This window comes from Chiloscyllium plagiosum, unplaced genomic scaffold (genome assembly GCF_037043375.1).
Source record: "Chiloscyllium plagiosum isolate Xiang-an unplaced genomic scaffold, Cpla_swu_hap1 HiC_scaffold_40, whole genome shotgun sequence".
NCBI lineage: Eukaryota > Metazoa > Chordata > Chondrichthyes > Orectolobiformes > Hemiscylliidae > Chiloscyllium > Chiloscyllium plagiosum.
In genome coordinates, this window is record NW_028270178.1 from 5,843,782 (window position 1) to 5,859,492 (window position 15,711).

The 15,711-nt window shown below is 51.7% G+C and overlaps 1 protein-coding gene across 1 annotated transcript; it reads left to right on the forward strand.

Moving 5' to 3' along the window:
- Nucleotides 1-4,458: 4,458 nt before the first annotated feature.
- LOC122562754 (uncharacterized) lies at nt 4,459-15,209 on the forward strand. The gene is made up of 2 exons (XM_087981619.1): nt 4,459-4,704; nt 12,223-15,209. The coding sequence occupies exons 1-2, from the start codon at nt 4,578-4,580 to the stop codon at nt 15,207-15,209; spliced, it is 3,114 nt and encodes a 1,037-aa protein (XP_087837745.1). The 5' UTR covers nt 4,459-4,577.
- Nucleotides 15,210-15,711: the final 502 nt, after the last annotated feature.

Here is a 15,711-nt window from a genome sequence, read left to right on the forward strand (position 1 = left end):
CCCCTGTCTAGTCCTGTTGGAATTTTATAGGTTTCTATGAGATTCCTTCCCGTGTTTCCCCTGTCTAGTCCTGTTGGAATTTTATAGGTTTCTATGCGATTCCTTCCCGTATTTCCCCTGTCTAGTCCTGTGGGAAGTTTATAGGTTTCTATGAGATTCCTTCCCGTGCTTCCCCTGTCTAGTCCTGCCGGAATTTTATACGTTTCTGTGAAATTCCTTCCTGTGTTTCCTCTGTCTGGTCCTGTTGGAATTTTATAGGTTTTAATGAGATTCCTTCCTGTGTTTCCCTTGTCCAGTCCTGTCGGAATTTTATAGGTTTCTATGAGATTCCTTCCCGCGTTTCCCCTGTCTAGTCCTGTTAGAATTTTATAGGTTTCTATGAGATTCCTTCCCGTGTTTCCCCTGTCTAGTCTTGCCGGAATTTTATACATTTCTGTGAAATTCCTTCCTGTGTTTCCTCTGTCTGGTCCTGTTGGAATTTTATAGGTTTTTATGAGATTCCTTCCTGTGTTTCCCTTGTCTCGTCCTGTTGGAATTTTATAGGTTTCTATGAGATTCCTTCCCGCATTTCCCCTGTCTAGTCCTGTGGGAATTTTATAGGTTTCTATGAGATTCCTTCCCACGTTACCCCTGTCGCGTCCTGTGGGAATTTTATAGGTTTCTATGAGATTCCTTCCCGTGTTTCCCCTGTCTAGTCCTGTTGGAATATTATAGGTTTCTATGAGATTCCTTTCTGTGTTTCCCCTGTCTCGTCCTGTTGGAATTTTATAGGTTTCTATGAGATTCCTTCCCGTGTTTCCCCTGTCTAGTCCTGTTGGAGTTTTATAGGTTTCTATGAGATTCCTTCCCACGTTACCCCTGTCTCATCCTGTGGGAATTTTATAGGTTTCTATGAGATTCCTTCCCGTGTTTCCCCTGTCTAGTCCTGTTGGAATTTTATGGGTTTCTATGAGATTCCTTCCCGTGTTTCCCCGTCGAGTACTGTTGGAATTTTATCGGTTGCTATGAGATTCCTTCCCGCGTTTCCCCTGTCTAGTCCTGTGGGAATTTTATAGGTTTCTATGAGATTCCTTCCCATATTTCCCCTGTCTAGTCCTGCCGGAATTTTATAGGTTTCTATGAGATTCCTTCCCTTGTTTCCCCTGTCTAGTCCTGCCGGAATTTTATACGTTTCTGTGAAATTCCTTCCTGTGTTTCCTCTGTCTGGTCCTGTTGGAATTTTATAGGTTTTTATGAGATTCCTTCCCACGTTTCCCCTGTCTAGTCCTGTTGGAATTTTATAGGTGTCTATGAGATTCCTTCCCGTGTTTCCCCTGTCTAGTCCTGTTGGAATTTTATAGGTTTCTGTGAGATTCCTTCCCGTGTTTCCTCTATCTAGTCCTGTGGGAATTCTATAAGTTTCTATGCGATTCCTTCCCGCATTTCCCTTGACTAGTCCTGTCCAAATTTTATAGGTGTCTATGAGATTCCTTCCCGTGTTTCCCCTTTCTAGTCCTGTTGGAATTTTATAGGTGTCTAAGAGATTCCTTCCCGTGTTTCCCTTGTCTAGTGCTGTGGGAATTTTATAGGTTTCTAAGAGATTCCATCCCGTGTTTCCCCTGTCTAGTCCTGTGGGAATTTTATCGGTTTCTATGTGATTCCTTCCCGCGTTTCCCCTGTCTAGTCCTGTTGGAATTTTATAGGTTTCTATGAGATTCCTTCCCGCGTTTCCCCTGTCTAGTCCTGTTGGAATTTTATAGGTTTCTATGCAATTCCTTCCTGTATTTCCCCTGTCTAGTCCTGTGGGAATTTTATAGGTTTCTATGAGATTCCTACCCGTGTTTCCCCTGTCTAGTCCTGTTGGAATTTTATAGGTTTTTATGAGATTCCTTCCCGTGTTTCCCCTGTCTAGTCCTGTGGGAATTTTATCGGTTTCTAAGAGATTCCATCCCGTGTTTCCCCTGTCTAGTCCTGTGGGAATTTTATAGGTTTCTATGTGATTCCTTCCCGCGTTTCCCCTGTCTAGTCCTGTGGGAATTTTATAGGTTTCTATGAGATTCCTTCCCGCGTTTCCCCTGTCTAGTCCTGTTGGAATTTTATAGGTTTCTATGAGATTCCTTTCCGCGTTTCCCCTGTCTAGTCCTGTGGGAATTTCCCATGTTTCCCTTGTCTAGTGCTGTTGAAATTTTATAGTTTTCTATGAGATTCCTTTCTGTGTTTCCCCTGTCTAGTCCTGTTGGAATTTTATAGGTTTCTATGAGATTCCTTCCCGCGTTTCCCCTGTCTAGTCCTGTTGGAATTTTATAGGTTTCTATGCGATTCCTTCCCGTATTTCCCCTGTCTAGTCCTGTGGGAATTTTATAGGTTTCTATGAGATTCCTTCCCGTGTTTCCCCTGTCTAGTCCTGCCGGAATTTTATACGTTTCTGTGAAATTCCTTCCTGTGTTTCCTCTGTCTGGTCCTGTTGGAATTTTATAGGTTTTTATGAGATTCCTTCCTGTGTTTCCCTTGTCTAGTCCTGTCGGAATTTTATAGGTTTCTATGAGATTCCTTCCCGCGTTTCCCCAGTCTAGTCCTGTCGGAATTTTATAGGTTTCTATGAGATTCCTTTCTGCGTTTCCTCTGCCTAGTCCTGTGGGAATTTTATAGGTTTCTATGAGATTCCTTCCCGTGTTTCCCCTGTCTCGTCCTGTTGGAATTTTTTAGGTTGCTATGAGATTCCTTCCCGTGTTTCCCCTGTCTAGTCCTGTGGGAATTTTATAGGTTTCCATGAGATTCCCCACCCTCTCATCCTCCTAAACCCCAGGGAATATAAACCGAACTGATCCATTCTCTCTACCTACGTCAGTCCTGCCCTCCCAGGAGTAAGTGTGGGAAACTGTCGCTGTCCTCCCTCCGTCGCCAGACCATCCTTCCTCAGATACGGAGACCCTCCCCCAAACTGCGCACAGTTACTCCCGGGGTGCTCTCCCCCCACAGGCCTCTGTTCAACTGCAGCAAGATATTCCTGCTCCTCACTATGAAGGCCAAGATTCAGTGTGCCTTCTCTCCCACCTGCTTGCATTCTGCAACAAAAGCAGAAATTGCTGGAAAAACTCAGCAGGTCTGGCAGCATCAGCAAGAGAGAAAGCAGAGTCAATGTTTTGGGCCCGGTGACCCGGACTCCGGAATTCCCCCTGACTTTCAGCACTTGGTGTGCAAAGTAGCGCAGGTCTCGTCACACATTCCCCTCTCTCAATTAAAAGCCATTCAGAAAATAACCTACCTTCCAGTAGCTCCTGTACTGGGTAACTTCCCAATTCTCCACATTATACTGCAGCGACCACACGTTTGCCCATTCAGCATGTCCAAATTGCACTGAAACATCTCTGCATCCTCCTCCCAGCTCTCCGGCATGGTGGCTCAGTGGTTAGCACTGCTGCCTCACAACACCAGTGGACCCTGGTTCGATCTCAGCCTCGAGCAACTGTCTGTGTGGAGTTTGCATGCTCTCCCTGTGTCTGTGCGGGTTTTCTCCCTCAATCCAAAGGTGGATTGGCCGTGCTAAATTGTCCCATAGTGTTCAGGGATGTGTAGGTTAGGGTGGATTGGCCGTGCTAAATTGTCCCATAGTGTTCAGGGATGTGCAGGTTAGGGTGGATTGGCCGTGCTAAATTGTCCCATAGTGTTCAGGGATGTGTAGGTTAGGGGGGATTGGCCGTGCTAAATTGCCCCATAGTGTTCAGGGATGTGCAGGTTAGGGTGGGTTGGCCATGCTAAATTGTCCCATAGTGTTCAGAGATGTGTAGGTTAGGGTGGATTGGCCGTGCTAAATTGTTCCATAGTGTTCAGGGATGTGTAGGTTAGGGTGGATTGGCCGTGCTAAATTGTCCCATAGTGTTCAGGGATGTGTAGGTTAGGGTGGATTGGCCGTGCTAAATTGTCCCACAGTGTTCAGGGATGTGTAGGTTAGGGTGGATTGGCCGTGCTAAATTGTCCCATAGTGTTCAGGGATGTGTAGGTTAGGGTGGATTGGCCGTGCTAAATTGTCCCACAGTGTTCAGGGATGTGTAGGTTAGGGTGGATTGACCGTGCTAAATTGTCCCATAGTGTTCAGGGATGTGTAGGTTAGGGTGGATTGGCCGTGCTAAATTGTCCCATAGTTTTCTGGCTGTATAGGTTAGGTGGGTTAGTCAGGAGTGAATGTAGGGTAATGGGGAATGAATTTGGGTGAAGTACTCTTCGGAGGGTTGGTGTGGACTTGTGGGGCCAAAGGGCCTGTTTCCACACTGTAGGGATTTTTTTGATTCACCTTCCCAACCTGCCTTGTATCATGTGGCGATATTACATTGATTTCCCTTATCCGAATTGTGGATTACTGGGGTCTTTGCACTGATCCCTGTGGTACCCCTCTGGTCACTGCTTGCCTGCGGGAGTGTGGGGGGCAGGAAAAGGGTCTTTAAAATGTTAGACTCAGAGGACAAAATGGCCTCCCTTTGTAGTACGGTTGTGCCCAAACGAACCCATTGCGGTACAGGAGGCAGCAACATTTCAGATGGGGTACAACTTTCTTTCCTCTTGCCGCCCCTGCAGGTCGCTGTGATGAGATTGAGCTGAAGATGGAGGGTTCAACCTCAAGTTCCAAGCTCCTCAGCACCAGGCCCTCTGTTCACAAGGCAGCGTTTGAGAACCTGCACAGGCAGCAGCAGGAGGAACTGTTCTGTGATGCCATCTTGTATGTAGAAGGTGAGACTGGGTCTATAACCACCCCAACTCAGTGCCAACACCTTGCCCTCATCAACCACCCCTCTCTGTCTTTCTCTTTCTCTTTCTTTCTCTCTTCTCTCTTTACCTTTTGTTTCTTCCTGTCTCTCCCTTTCTTTCTCTCTCTCTCTCTCGTGGGCTCCCTCTCACACGCGTGCTCTCTCTCTCTCACTCCTCTTTATTTTCTCTCTCTCTCTCTCTCTCTCGCTCCTCTTTTTTTTATCTCTCGCTCTGTCTCTCATGGGCTCTCTCTCTCTCGCACATGCGCATCTCTCTCTCTCTCTTGCTCCTTTTTTCTCTCTCTCTATTTCTCTCTCTCTCCTTTCTCTCTTCTCTTGCTCTCTCTTCTTCATTCCTTCCTTTATTCCTTCCTTCCTTTATTCGTTCCTCTCTCGTCTCTTCTCTGTCTCTTCTCTCTCTCTCCTCTCTCTCTTCTCTCTCTCTCTCTTCTTCTCTCTCTCTCCCTTCTTCTCTCTGTTTTCTCTTCTTCTCTCTCTTCTCTCTCACTTTTCTTCTCTCTCTTCTCTTCTCTCTCTCTTCTCTCTCTTCTCTTTTCTCTCTCTTCTCTCTCACTCTTCTCTCTCTTCTCTTCCTCTCTCTCTCCTCTCCTCTCTCTTTTTTCTGCCTCTCTCTTCTCTCCTCTCTCTTCTCTCACACCTCCCCTCCCCTTTTTTTCCGTCTCTGTCTCTGTCTCTCTCTCTCTCTCACTCTCTCTCTCTCCTCTTGCTCTCTTCTCTCTTCTTTCTCTCCTCCCCTCTCTCGGATTGTTTTGGTCATTGCAGCTCACCTGCTCCCCCTTTCCTGGGGGGATGCGGTGCTGGCACAGTGCCAGGGTCAAGGGACTTCACTTCCACCCTCAATTTGTTCTAGAGGGACTGAGAATCCGCGGGGAAGGGGTGGGGGGGAGGTGAGGAGAAATGTTTACTTTGGGATGATGTGATCTGGGATGCACGACCTGAAAGAGCAGTTGCAACGGAGATGCTCCCAAAGGGCTAATTGAGTATATGCTGCCATGGAGAAAGAGGGGCATGGGAACGTCTTCGGAGGGGAAACCGATGTATTAAACCCTGGGGGAATCCCCTCAAGCCTACTCCCCACATTCTATACCGACACGGCCGATCCTGACCCTCAACTCCACTTTGTTGCCCACTCCCCATATTGAACTGTCGGGGAACTGTCTGTGCCTCTCTGCTTCAAATATAGTCAGCGGTGGAGCGTCGTCTAACTCCACGTCGTTCTGGTCTGCCCAGTGTCAGGGAAGCAACCTCTCAGCAGCTGCCCTACCAAACCCCGTCCAAGTCTGATCACCTCTCGACATGTAGGTCAGACGTGTAGGTGAGCACGGCAGATTTCCTTCCCTGAATGAGATTTATGAACCAAAGAGGGCTTTAACAGTGAGCGACAGCAAGGTACCGAGTTGGTTGCTGGAGGGGATCCTGAGGGACAGGATGTACATGTATTTGGAAAGGCAAGGACTGATTCGGGATAGTCAACATGGCTTTATGCATGGGAGATCGTGTCTCACAAACTTGATTGAGTTTTTTGAAGAAGTAACAAAGAAGCTTGATGAGGGCAGAGCAGTCGATGTGATCTATATGGACTTCAGTAAGGTGTTTGACAAGGTTCCCCATGGGAGACTGTTTAGCAAGGTTAGATCTCACGGAATAAGGGGAGAACTAGCCATTTGGATACAGAACTGGCTCAAAGGTAGAAGACAGAGAGTGGTAGTGGAGGGTTGTTTTTCAGACTGGAGGCCTGTGACCATTGGAGTGCCACAAGGATTGGTGCTGGGTCCTCTACCTTTCGTCATTTACATAAATGATTTGGATGCGAGCATAAGGGGTACAGTTAGTAAGTTTGCAGATGACACCAAAATTGGAGGTGTACTGGACAGCGAAGAGGGTTACCTCAGATTACAACAGGATCTGGACCAGATGGGCCAATGGGCTGAGAAGTGGCAGATGGAGTTTAATTCAGATAAATGCGAGGTGCTGCATTTTGGGAAAGCAAATCTTAGCAGGACTTGTACACTTAATGGTAAGGTCCTAGGGAGTGTTGCTGAACAAAGAGACCTTGGAGTGAAGGTTCATAGCTCCTTGAAAGTGGAGTCGCAGGTCGATAGGATAGTGAAGGCAGCGTTTGGTATGCTTTCCTTTATTGGTCAGAGTATTGAGTACAGGAGTTGGGAGGTCATGTTGCGGCTGTGCAAGACATTGTTGAAAAGTATGCCGCTGGTAAACCACATCAGGATAGGCAGCATCCTGATGAGGGCTTCTGCCCAAAGTGTCAACTCTCCTGCTCCTCAGATGTTTGCTGACCTGCTGTGCTTTTCCAGTGCTGCACTTTCTGACTCTGACTCTCCAGCATCTGCCATCCTCGCTTTCTCCTGTACAGGACATTGGTTTGGCCACTTTTGGAATACTGTGTGCAATTCTCCCTGCTATCGGAAGGATGTTGTGAAAGGGTTCAGAAAAGATTTACAAGGATGTTGCCAGGGTTGGAGGGTCTGAACTACAGGGAGAGGCTGAACAGGCTGGGGCTGTTTTCCCTGGAGTGTTGGGGGCTGAGGGATGACCTTATAGAGGTTTATAAAATCATGAGGGGCATAGATAGGGTAAATAGACAAAGTCTTTTCCCTGGGGTGGGGGAGTCCAGAACTAGAGGGCATAGGTTTAAGGGGAAAGATATAAAGAGACCTAAGGGGCAATTTTTTCACCCAGAGGGTGGTACGTGTATGGAATGAGCTGCCAGAGGATGTGGTGGAGGCTGGTACAATTACAACATTTAAGAGGCATTTGGATGGGTATATGGATAGGAAGGGTTTGGAGGGATATGGGCCGGGTGCTGGCAGGTGGGACTAGATTGGGTTGGGATATCTGGGCCGGCATGGACGGGTCGGGCCGAAGGGTCTGTTTCCGTGCTGTAAATCTCTATGAGACTAGTTTTCAATTCTAGATTAATTAACTGAATTTTAGTATCTCCAACAGCTATGATCAGGCATGTCCCCAGAGTACTCACCTGGTTCACTAATGCAGTGACAAAAAAAAAACACCACCCAGCCATCTTTCCCCTTAAAAACTTGGATATTATTTTCTCAGACCGTTCTGTTTGAGACCAGCATCCGCAAGGGGCAGCACGGTGGTTCAGTGGTTAGCGCCACTGCCTCACGGCGCCAGGGACCCAGGTTCGATCCCAGCCTCAGGTGACTGTGTGCACTTTGCACATTCTCCCCGTGTCTGCGTGGATTTCCTCCGGGTGCTCCAGTTTCCTCCCACAGTCCAAAGATGTGTAGGTTAGGGTGGATTGGCCGCGCTAAATTGTCCCATAGTGTTCAGGGATGTGTAGGTTAGGGTGGATTGGCCGTGCTAAATTGTCCCATAGTGTTCAGGGATGAGCAGGTTAGGGTGGATTGGCCGTGCTAAATTGTCCCATAGTGTTCAGGGATGTGTAGGTTAGGGTGGATTGGCCGTGCTAAATTGTCCCATAGTGTTCAGGGATGTGTAGGTTAGGGTGGATTGGCCGTGCTAAATTGTCCCACAGTGTTCAGGGATGTGCAGGTTAGGGTGGATTGGCCGTGCTAAACTGTCCCATAGTGTTCAGGGATGTGCAGGTTAGCGTGGGTTGGCCGTGCTAAATTGTCCCATAGTGTTCAGGGATGTGCAGGTTAGGGTGGGTTGGCCGTGCTAAATTGTCCCATAGTGTTCAGGGATGTGTAGATTAGGGTGGGTTGGCCGTGCTAAATTGTCCCATAGTGTTCAGGGTTGTGTAGGTTAGGGTGGATTGGCCGTGCTAAATTGTCTCATAGTGTTCAGGGATGTGCAGGTTAGGGTGGGTTGGCCGTGCTAAATTGTCCCATAGTGTTCAGGGTTGTGTAGGTTAGGGTGGATTGGCCGTGCTAAATTGTCCCATAGTGTTCAGGGATGTGTAGGTTAGGGTGGATTGGCCGTGCTAAATTGTCCCATAGTGTTCAGGGATGTGTAGGTTAGGGTGGATTGGCCGTGCTAAATTGTCCCATAGTGTTCAGGGATGTGTAGGTTAGGGTGGATTGGCCGTGCTAAATTGTCCCATAGTGTTCAGGGATGTGTAGGTTAGGGTGGATTGGCCGTGCTAAATTGTCCCATAGTGTTCAGGGTTGTGTAGGTTAGGGTGGATTGGCCGTGCTAAATTGTCCCATAGTGTTAGCTGCATTAGTCAGAGGGAAATGGGTCTTAGTGGGTTACTCTTCGGAGGGCCAGTGTGGACTTGTTGGGCTGAAGGGCCTGTTTCCACACTGTTGGGAATCTAACCTAATCTTCTCCACAAGTCTCTGAGTGAGAGTTCCTCTCCTGACCATCCTTGTTGGATTTCATTGTGACGAGTAGAAAACCTGTTGTAATCACTACTCTTCGATGATGCCTTAGCTTTTGGTTTTCCAGAGAGCCACTGAATCATTTCCTGATATTTATTGCCCCTGTGTTCCACGCATCATCTCTGTACATCTTCTCTTACGCCCTCTCTGGGTGTCCTTTATCAAAATCTAGCAAGCAGGATTGCGTGCGGTTCTCTCAATTGTGGTTAGCAAAACCTGCCCACTTTTCAATTCTATATCTCCTGAGGTAATGAAACCATTAAAACACAAGCAGATGTCAAAGTCTAAAGGCATCTGTAGGTGCAGTTTTCTTAAACCACCGTGTGCTTGCAACGAGAAGGTTACAAAGAGATAAACGTATCGGGCAAAGACATGGCACACAGCGAGTATGGGGTGGGAAGTTGGGAAATTGTCCACTTTGGAAGAGAAAGTAAGAAAGCACACTTTTGCTAAACGGTGAGAGATTGCAGAGCTCTGAGATGCAGCGGGAGCTGGGTATCCCGGTGCATCAATCACAAAAGGTTGGTGTGGCAGGTACAGCAAGCCATCAGGAAAACTAACAGAATGTTGTCACTTATCATGAGGGGAAAGGAAGACAGACGTTATGGGAGGTTATGTTTCAGTTTTACAGGTGGGATCACGTCTGGAATACTGCGTGCAGTTGTGTCGGACTTTGATTCAACCACATTTGGAATACTGCGTACAGTTCTGGTCATTGCATCACCAAAAGGATGTGGATTTTTCGGAGAGGGTGCAGAGGAGGTTCACCGGGATGTGGCCTGGTATGGAGGGCACGAGCTATGAGGAGAGGTTGAGTAGATTGGGATTATTTTCATTGGAAAGACAGAGGTTGGGGGAGGACCTGATTCAGGTTACAAAATCATGAGAGGTGTAGACAGTGTGGAGAGCAAGAAATTTTCTCCCACAGTGGGAGAATTGAGCACGGCCAATCCACGCTAACCTACACATCTTTGGACTGTGGGAGGAAACCGGAGCACCCGGAGGAAACCCACGCAGACCCGGGGGGAGAATGTGCCCACTCCACCCAGACAGTCACCCCCGAGGCTGGGATTGAACCCCGGTCCGTGAGGCAGCAGCGCTAACCATTGAGTCACCGCGTCCCCCCCCCCCACCGAGAATTCAGGGCTCATCTGGGAGTTTGATCCAAAACGCCTCACAGCGCCAGAGACCCGGGTTCAATTCCCGCCTCAGGCGACTGACTGTGTGGAGTTTGCACGTTCTCCCCGTGTCTGCGTGGGTTTCCTCCGGGTGCTCCGGTTTCAACCCACAGTCCAAAGATGTGCAGGTTAGGGTGGGTTGGCCATGCTAAATTGCCCGTAGTGTTAGGTGAAGGGGTAAATGTAGGGGTATGGGTGGGTTGCGCTTCGGCGGGTTGGTGTGGACTTGTTGGGCCGAAGGGCCTGTTTCCACACTAAGTAATCTAATCTAAAACAAAACCTCTGGCATGTGCAAAGCCCTTGGCGAGAATCCTACTCTTAGACCCGCAAGCTCCGTAAGGAAGGATGTGAATGCTTTAGAGGAGGTTTAAAGATTGAGAATAAAAGCAGAAGTAGGACATTTGTCCCTGCGTTCACTTTTGGACACGGCTGATCATCCAGCTCAATAGCCAGTTCCCCTTTTCCCCTTATTATCTAATCCCCTCGATTATCCGAACCGCACAGGCTGGCAGTGTTTTGTCCGGATAATCGAGTGCTGGGTAACCCTGAATTCCGGAGGCTCGTCCTCACCCCGGTTTACCCAGATGAAGACATCAGTCGTACAGCGCGGAAACGGACCCTTTGTCCCAACCCGCGCGTTCCGAATGAGAAGGCTGTTTTCCGAGGAAGGATCGGGCGGGCGTGGTGTCCAGCGGGTAAGCGGCGACTTAGTTTGAAACCAGTAAGATTCTGGGTGGATTCGGAGAGGTTGGGCCCTGTGATGGGAGAATCCAGAACAGAGGGGAGAACTGGTTACAAATCAGGACCTGCCCGTCCAAAACCTTATTTCCTTTGAAAATGTTGACCCTCCCTTACTGAGCACAATCCCTCGGAAGAGGTTGTATTCAGGGCAGACGCAGTTAAGCAAGGGATGGGGGGGGAGGGGGGGTGACGTCGATTGGCAGTCACACTGGGATCAGCCATGAAGGGGGGAGGAGATTGGATGGGTCAAACGGCCTGCTCCTCATTGACAGGTGAAAGAACTGCAGCAGTTGCCCCCTGGAGTGTGCTTCTTCCCTTTACAGAGTCTGAGAAACAGACGGAAACAGACCCTTCGGCCCGACCCGTCCGTGCTGACCCAGATATCCCAACCCAATCCAGTCCCACCTGCCAGCCCCCGGCCCATATCCCTCCAAACTCTTCCTATCCATATCCCCATCCAGATGCCTCTTAAATGTTGTAATTGTACCAGCCCCCACCACATCCTCTGGCAGCTCATTCCACACACGTACCACCCTCTGGGTGAAAAAGTTGCCCCTTAGGTCCCTTTTATATCTTTCCCCTCTCACCCTAAACCTAAGCCCCTCTAGTTCTGGACTCCCCCACCCCTGGGAAAAGGCTTTGCCTATTTATCCTATCCATGCCCCTCATGATTTTATAAACCTCTATAAGGTCACCCCTCAGCCTCCAATGCTCCAGGGAAAACAGTCCCAGCCTGTTCAGCCTCTCCCTGTAGCTCAGATCCTCCAACCCTGGCAACATCCTTGTAAATCTTTTCTGAGCCCTTTCAAGTTTCACAACATCTTTCCGATAGGAAGGAGACCAGAATTGCACGCAATATTCCAGCAGTGGCCTAACCAATGTCCTGTACAGCTGCAACATGACCTCCCAACTCCTGTACTCAATACTCTGACCAATAAAGGAAAGCATACCAAACGCTGCCTTCACTATCCTATCGACCTGCGACCCCACTTTCAAGGAGCTATCAACCTGCACTCCAAGGTCTCTTTGTTCAGCAACACTCCCTCGGACCTTACCATTAAGTGTATAAGTCCTGCTCTTTGTTGGTGAGGTACAGCCGATTCTGTGAAGTGTGGTTGTTTATGGGCATGCACACTTCCCGTGCCACGTCCAAGGCTGTGTGTTGGTGGGTTGGTGTATTTTATCCACCCCTCTCCTTATTTATTTTTCTCTCTCATCTCTGTTCTTTGTCAGGCGAGGGAATCCCGGTGCACCGCTGCGTGCTGGCTGCTTTCAGCCCCTTCTTCCTCCAGCGATTCTCCGAGAGTCTTGCCCACCCCAAGAAGGTGTCCATGGAGCTGCCGGGGCTGAGGGCGGACACACTGAGGGCCTTGCTGCGGTTCATGTACACGGCACAGATCCAGCTGCCCCGAGACGAGACGGCCGAGGCATTCCTGCGGGCAGCACGCGGGCTCGGTATCCTCGGGCTCTCCGGGGGGAGCGGGACATCTCCCGGCTCCCCCGCCCTCCGGGGAGACAGCTCGCCCCCTGCCCCCCTGGGCGGGAATGCCCGCGGCTCCGAGACTGAGGCCAAACCCGAGGCCCCGGTGCTGTCCGTGCAGGTGCCCGGTGGGAATGACCGTGTGTCCGAGACTGATACCAAACCCGAGGCTCCGGTGGTGTCCGTGCAGGTGCCCGGTGGGAACGCCCGTGTGTCCGAGACTGATACCAAACCCGAGGCCCCGGTGGTGTCCGTGCAGGTGCCCAGTGGGAACGCCCATGTATCCAAGACTGATACCAAACCCGAGGCCCCGGTGCTGTCCGCGCAGGTGCCCAGTGGGAATGACCGTGTGTCCGAGAATAATTCCAAACCCAAGGCCCCGCTGGTGTCCGTGCAGGTGCCCGGTGGGAACGCCCATGTATCCAAGACTGATACCAAACCCAAGGCCCCGGTGGTGTCCGCACAGGCGCCCGTTGGGAACGCCCGTGTGTCCGAGAACAATTCCAAACCCAAGGCCCCGGTGGTGTCCGCACAGGCGCCCGTTGGGAACGCCCGTGTGTCCGAGAACAATTCCAAACCCAAGGCCACCTCCGTCACCACCACTTCCTCTTCCCCTCAACCGAGGCTGAGGGGCAAGAGGGCGTACACCCCAGCAGAGTTGCCCGCCTCGACGCTGGTCACCAGCTGGAGGAGGATGAGGGTGGTCCGCCCTGTGACCGCCCAGTCGGCTGAGGAAGGCTCCGTCGCCGGGGAGTCTCCCTTCCCCCGGCGACAGTGGAGGCGGAGGAAGGGGCAGCCCGCTGGTGACCCCGCCCCTCCAGCGGTGCCGGTCACCGACCAACTCCCCACCCCCCCGCCCCACGTCGCCCACCCCGGCAGGTACAACCCCTCTGAACCGGACAGCCCGGAGCCGACGGAAGTCACGGCAGCGCGGCCAGGCCGAGAGGGGTGCGAGCCAGAGACGAGAGCGAGCACAGGCCTCGGGGGGGCCCTCCAGTCATTCAGGGAGACTGTTCCCAGCTGTGCACCGACTGGGGTCTCTGACCAGGCCGGCCGGAGCCTCAGCCCAGGGGAGGGGCGCCCAGGGGAGGGGCGCCCAGCGCCGCCCGAGAAAGAAGCCCAGCAGACACGCCCAGCAGTTAGCGGCCCACCCCCCAGCAGAGTGGAGAGCTCAGGGTGGGGCTGCAGGCCCGTCTCAGAGCAGGGGCCTCCCCGTCTCGCTGGGGACATCAGCGCGGACCGGGAGGGGGTGGGCATTGCCGCCCGACTGGGGAAGAGGCCGAGCGGTCAGGGCGCCAGCCCGGAGAGGCCGGAGGGCATCACCAAGGTCAAGCTGCAGAAACTGAGCCACTCCAGGGAGTGGGTGGTCATTCCCGTGCCAGAGTGGCAGGAGACAGGCCTGCAGCCTCACACAGGGAATCGGGGGCGAGGGAAGGGGGTGGGGGCGAGCCGGAGGGCAGGGAGAAGGAAAGCATCAATCAATCTTACACATCCCCTGACTGGCTTGGAGAAAAATGACCATAGGCCTGAGGGCCTGGGGGGTGACCGTAGGCTGGAGGGCCTGGGGGGTGACCATAGGCCGGAGGAACTGGGGGGTGAACAAGGCACTGAAGGCCTAGGCCTGGGAGATGACCAGGGCACTGGAGGCCTAAGCCTGGGAGTAGGCGAGGGCACTGGAGGCTTAGGCCTGGGAGTAGGCGAGGGCACTGGAGGTCTAGGCCTGGGAATAGGCGAGGGCACTGGAGGCCTCGACCTGGGAGTTGGCCAGGGCTTTGGAGGCCTCGACCTGGGAGTTGACGAGGGCACTGGAGGCCTAGGCCTGGGAGATGACCAGGGCACTAGAGGCCTAGGCCTGGGAGTAGGCGAGAGCACTGGAGGCCTAGGCCTGGGAGTAGGCGAGGGCACTGGAGGCCTAGGCCTGGGAGTTGGCCAGGGTGCAGGAGGCCTAGGCCTGGGAGTTGGCCAGGGCACTGGAGGCCTAGGCCTGGGAGTAGGCGAGGGCACTGGAGGCCTAGGCCTGGGAGTTGGCCAGGGCGCAGAAGGCCTAGGCCTGGGAGTTGGCCAGGGCACTGGAGGCCTAGGCCTGGGAGTTGGCCAGGGCGCAGGAGGCCTAGGCCTGGGAGTTGGCCAGGGCACTGGAGGCCTAGGCCTGGGAGTTGGCCTGGACACTGGAGGCCTAGACCTGGGAGTTGGCCAGAGGCCTAGAGAAGTACGCATTTACCAAAAGTGGGAATTTGACCAGAGAATGGTAGTTCACCAGACGTTGGGAGGATTGGTACCGGATGGTATGCTAGGCCCGGGCGAACGTGCCCCAGTTTGTAACGCCCCCTATGGGCCAGAACAGAGGGGGTCCACCAGGGCCACCATGTTCCCTTGGGAGACCGGTGTCCAGGGAGTCCCCGACCGACCAGATCAGTGTGGCCTAGCACTGCCGCAGATCACTGATCTAGATGGTGCCAGCCTCTCCACCGGTGAATGGGGTTTCGCCCGGCTATGTGCCAGGGCTCAGGGTGGTATCAGTGCCTCAGCTGGCCCATGGGAAAGTGCCTGGAGGCAGTTTGCAGGTCAGCATCGGATGGTTGAAGATTCCATGGTATCTTCCCCTTCGTCAGAGGATGAGGAGTTGGACGTTGGTGATAGCAGAGACGCTGAGTCATTGCCCCTAGTTACAGTAAGGCCTGAAGCCTCCCCTCCACCCTCCCCTCCTCGGGACTATACAGAGATTGATGTTGTCGGGTGATGTTGTACACAACAATAAAGAGCCATTTCCTCTTGAAATGTCTGTCTCGCTTTGCAGATATGTGTGTCTGACAGTGTGTGTGTCTATTTCTGTATGTGTCTGAGTGTGTCTGTCTCTGTGTGTGTGTGTGTCTGTCTGTCTGTCTCTGTCTGTGTGTCTGACAGTGTGTGTGTGTCTATTTCTGTATGTGTCTGTGTGTGTGTGTGTGTCTGTCTCTGTCTGTGTGTCTGACAGTGTGTGTGTCGATTTCTGTATGTGTCTGAGTGTGTCTGTCTGTCTCTGTGTGTCTGACAGTGTGTGTGTCTATTTCTGTATGTGTCTGAGTTTGTCTCTCTGTGTGTGTCTGTCTCTATGTGTCTGACAGTGTGTGTGTCTATTTCTGTATGTGTCTATCTGTGTGTGTGTCTGACAGTGTGTGTGTCTATTTCTGTATGTGTCTGAGTGTGTCTGTCTCTGTGTGTGTCTCTCTCTGTGTGTCTGACAGTGTGTGTGTCTATTTCTG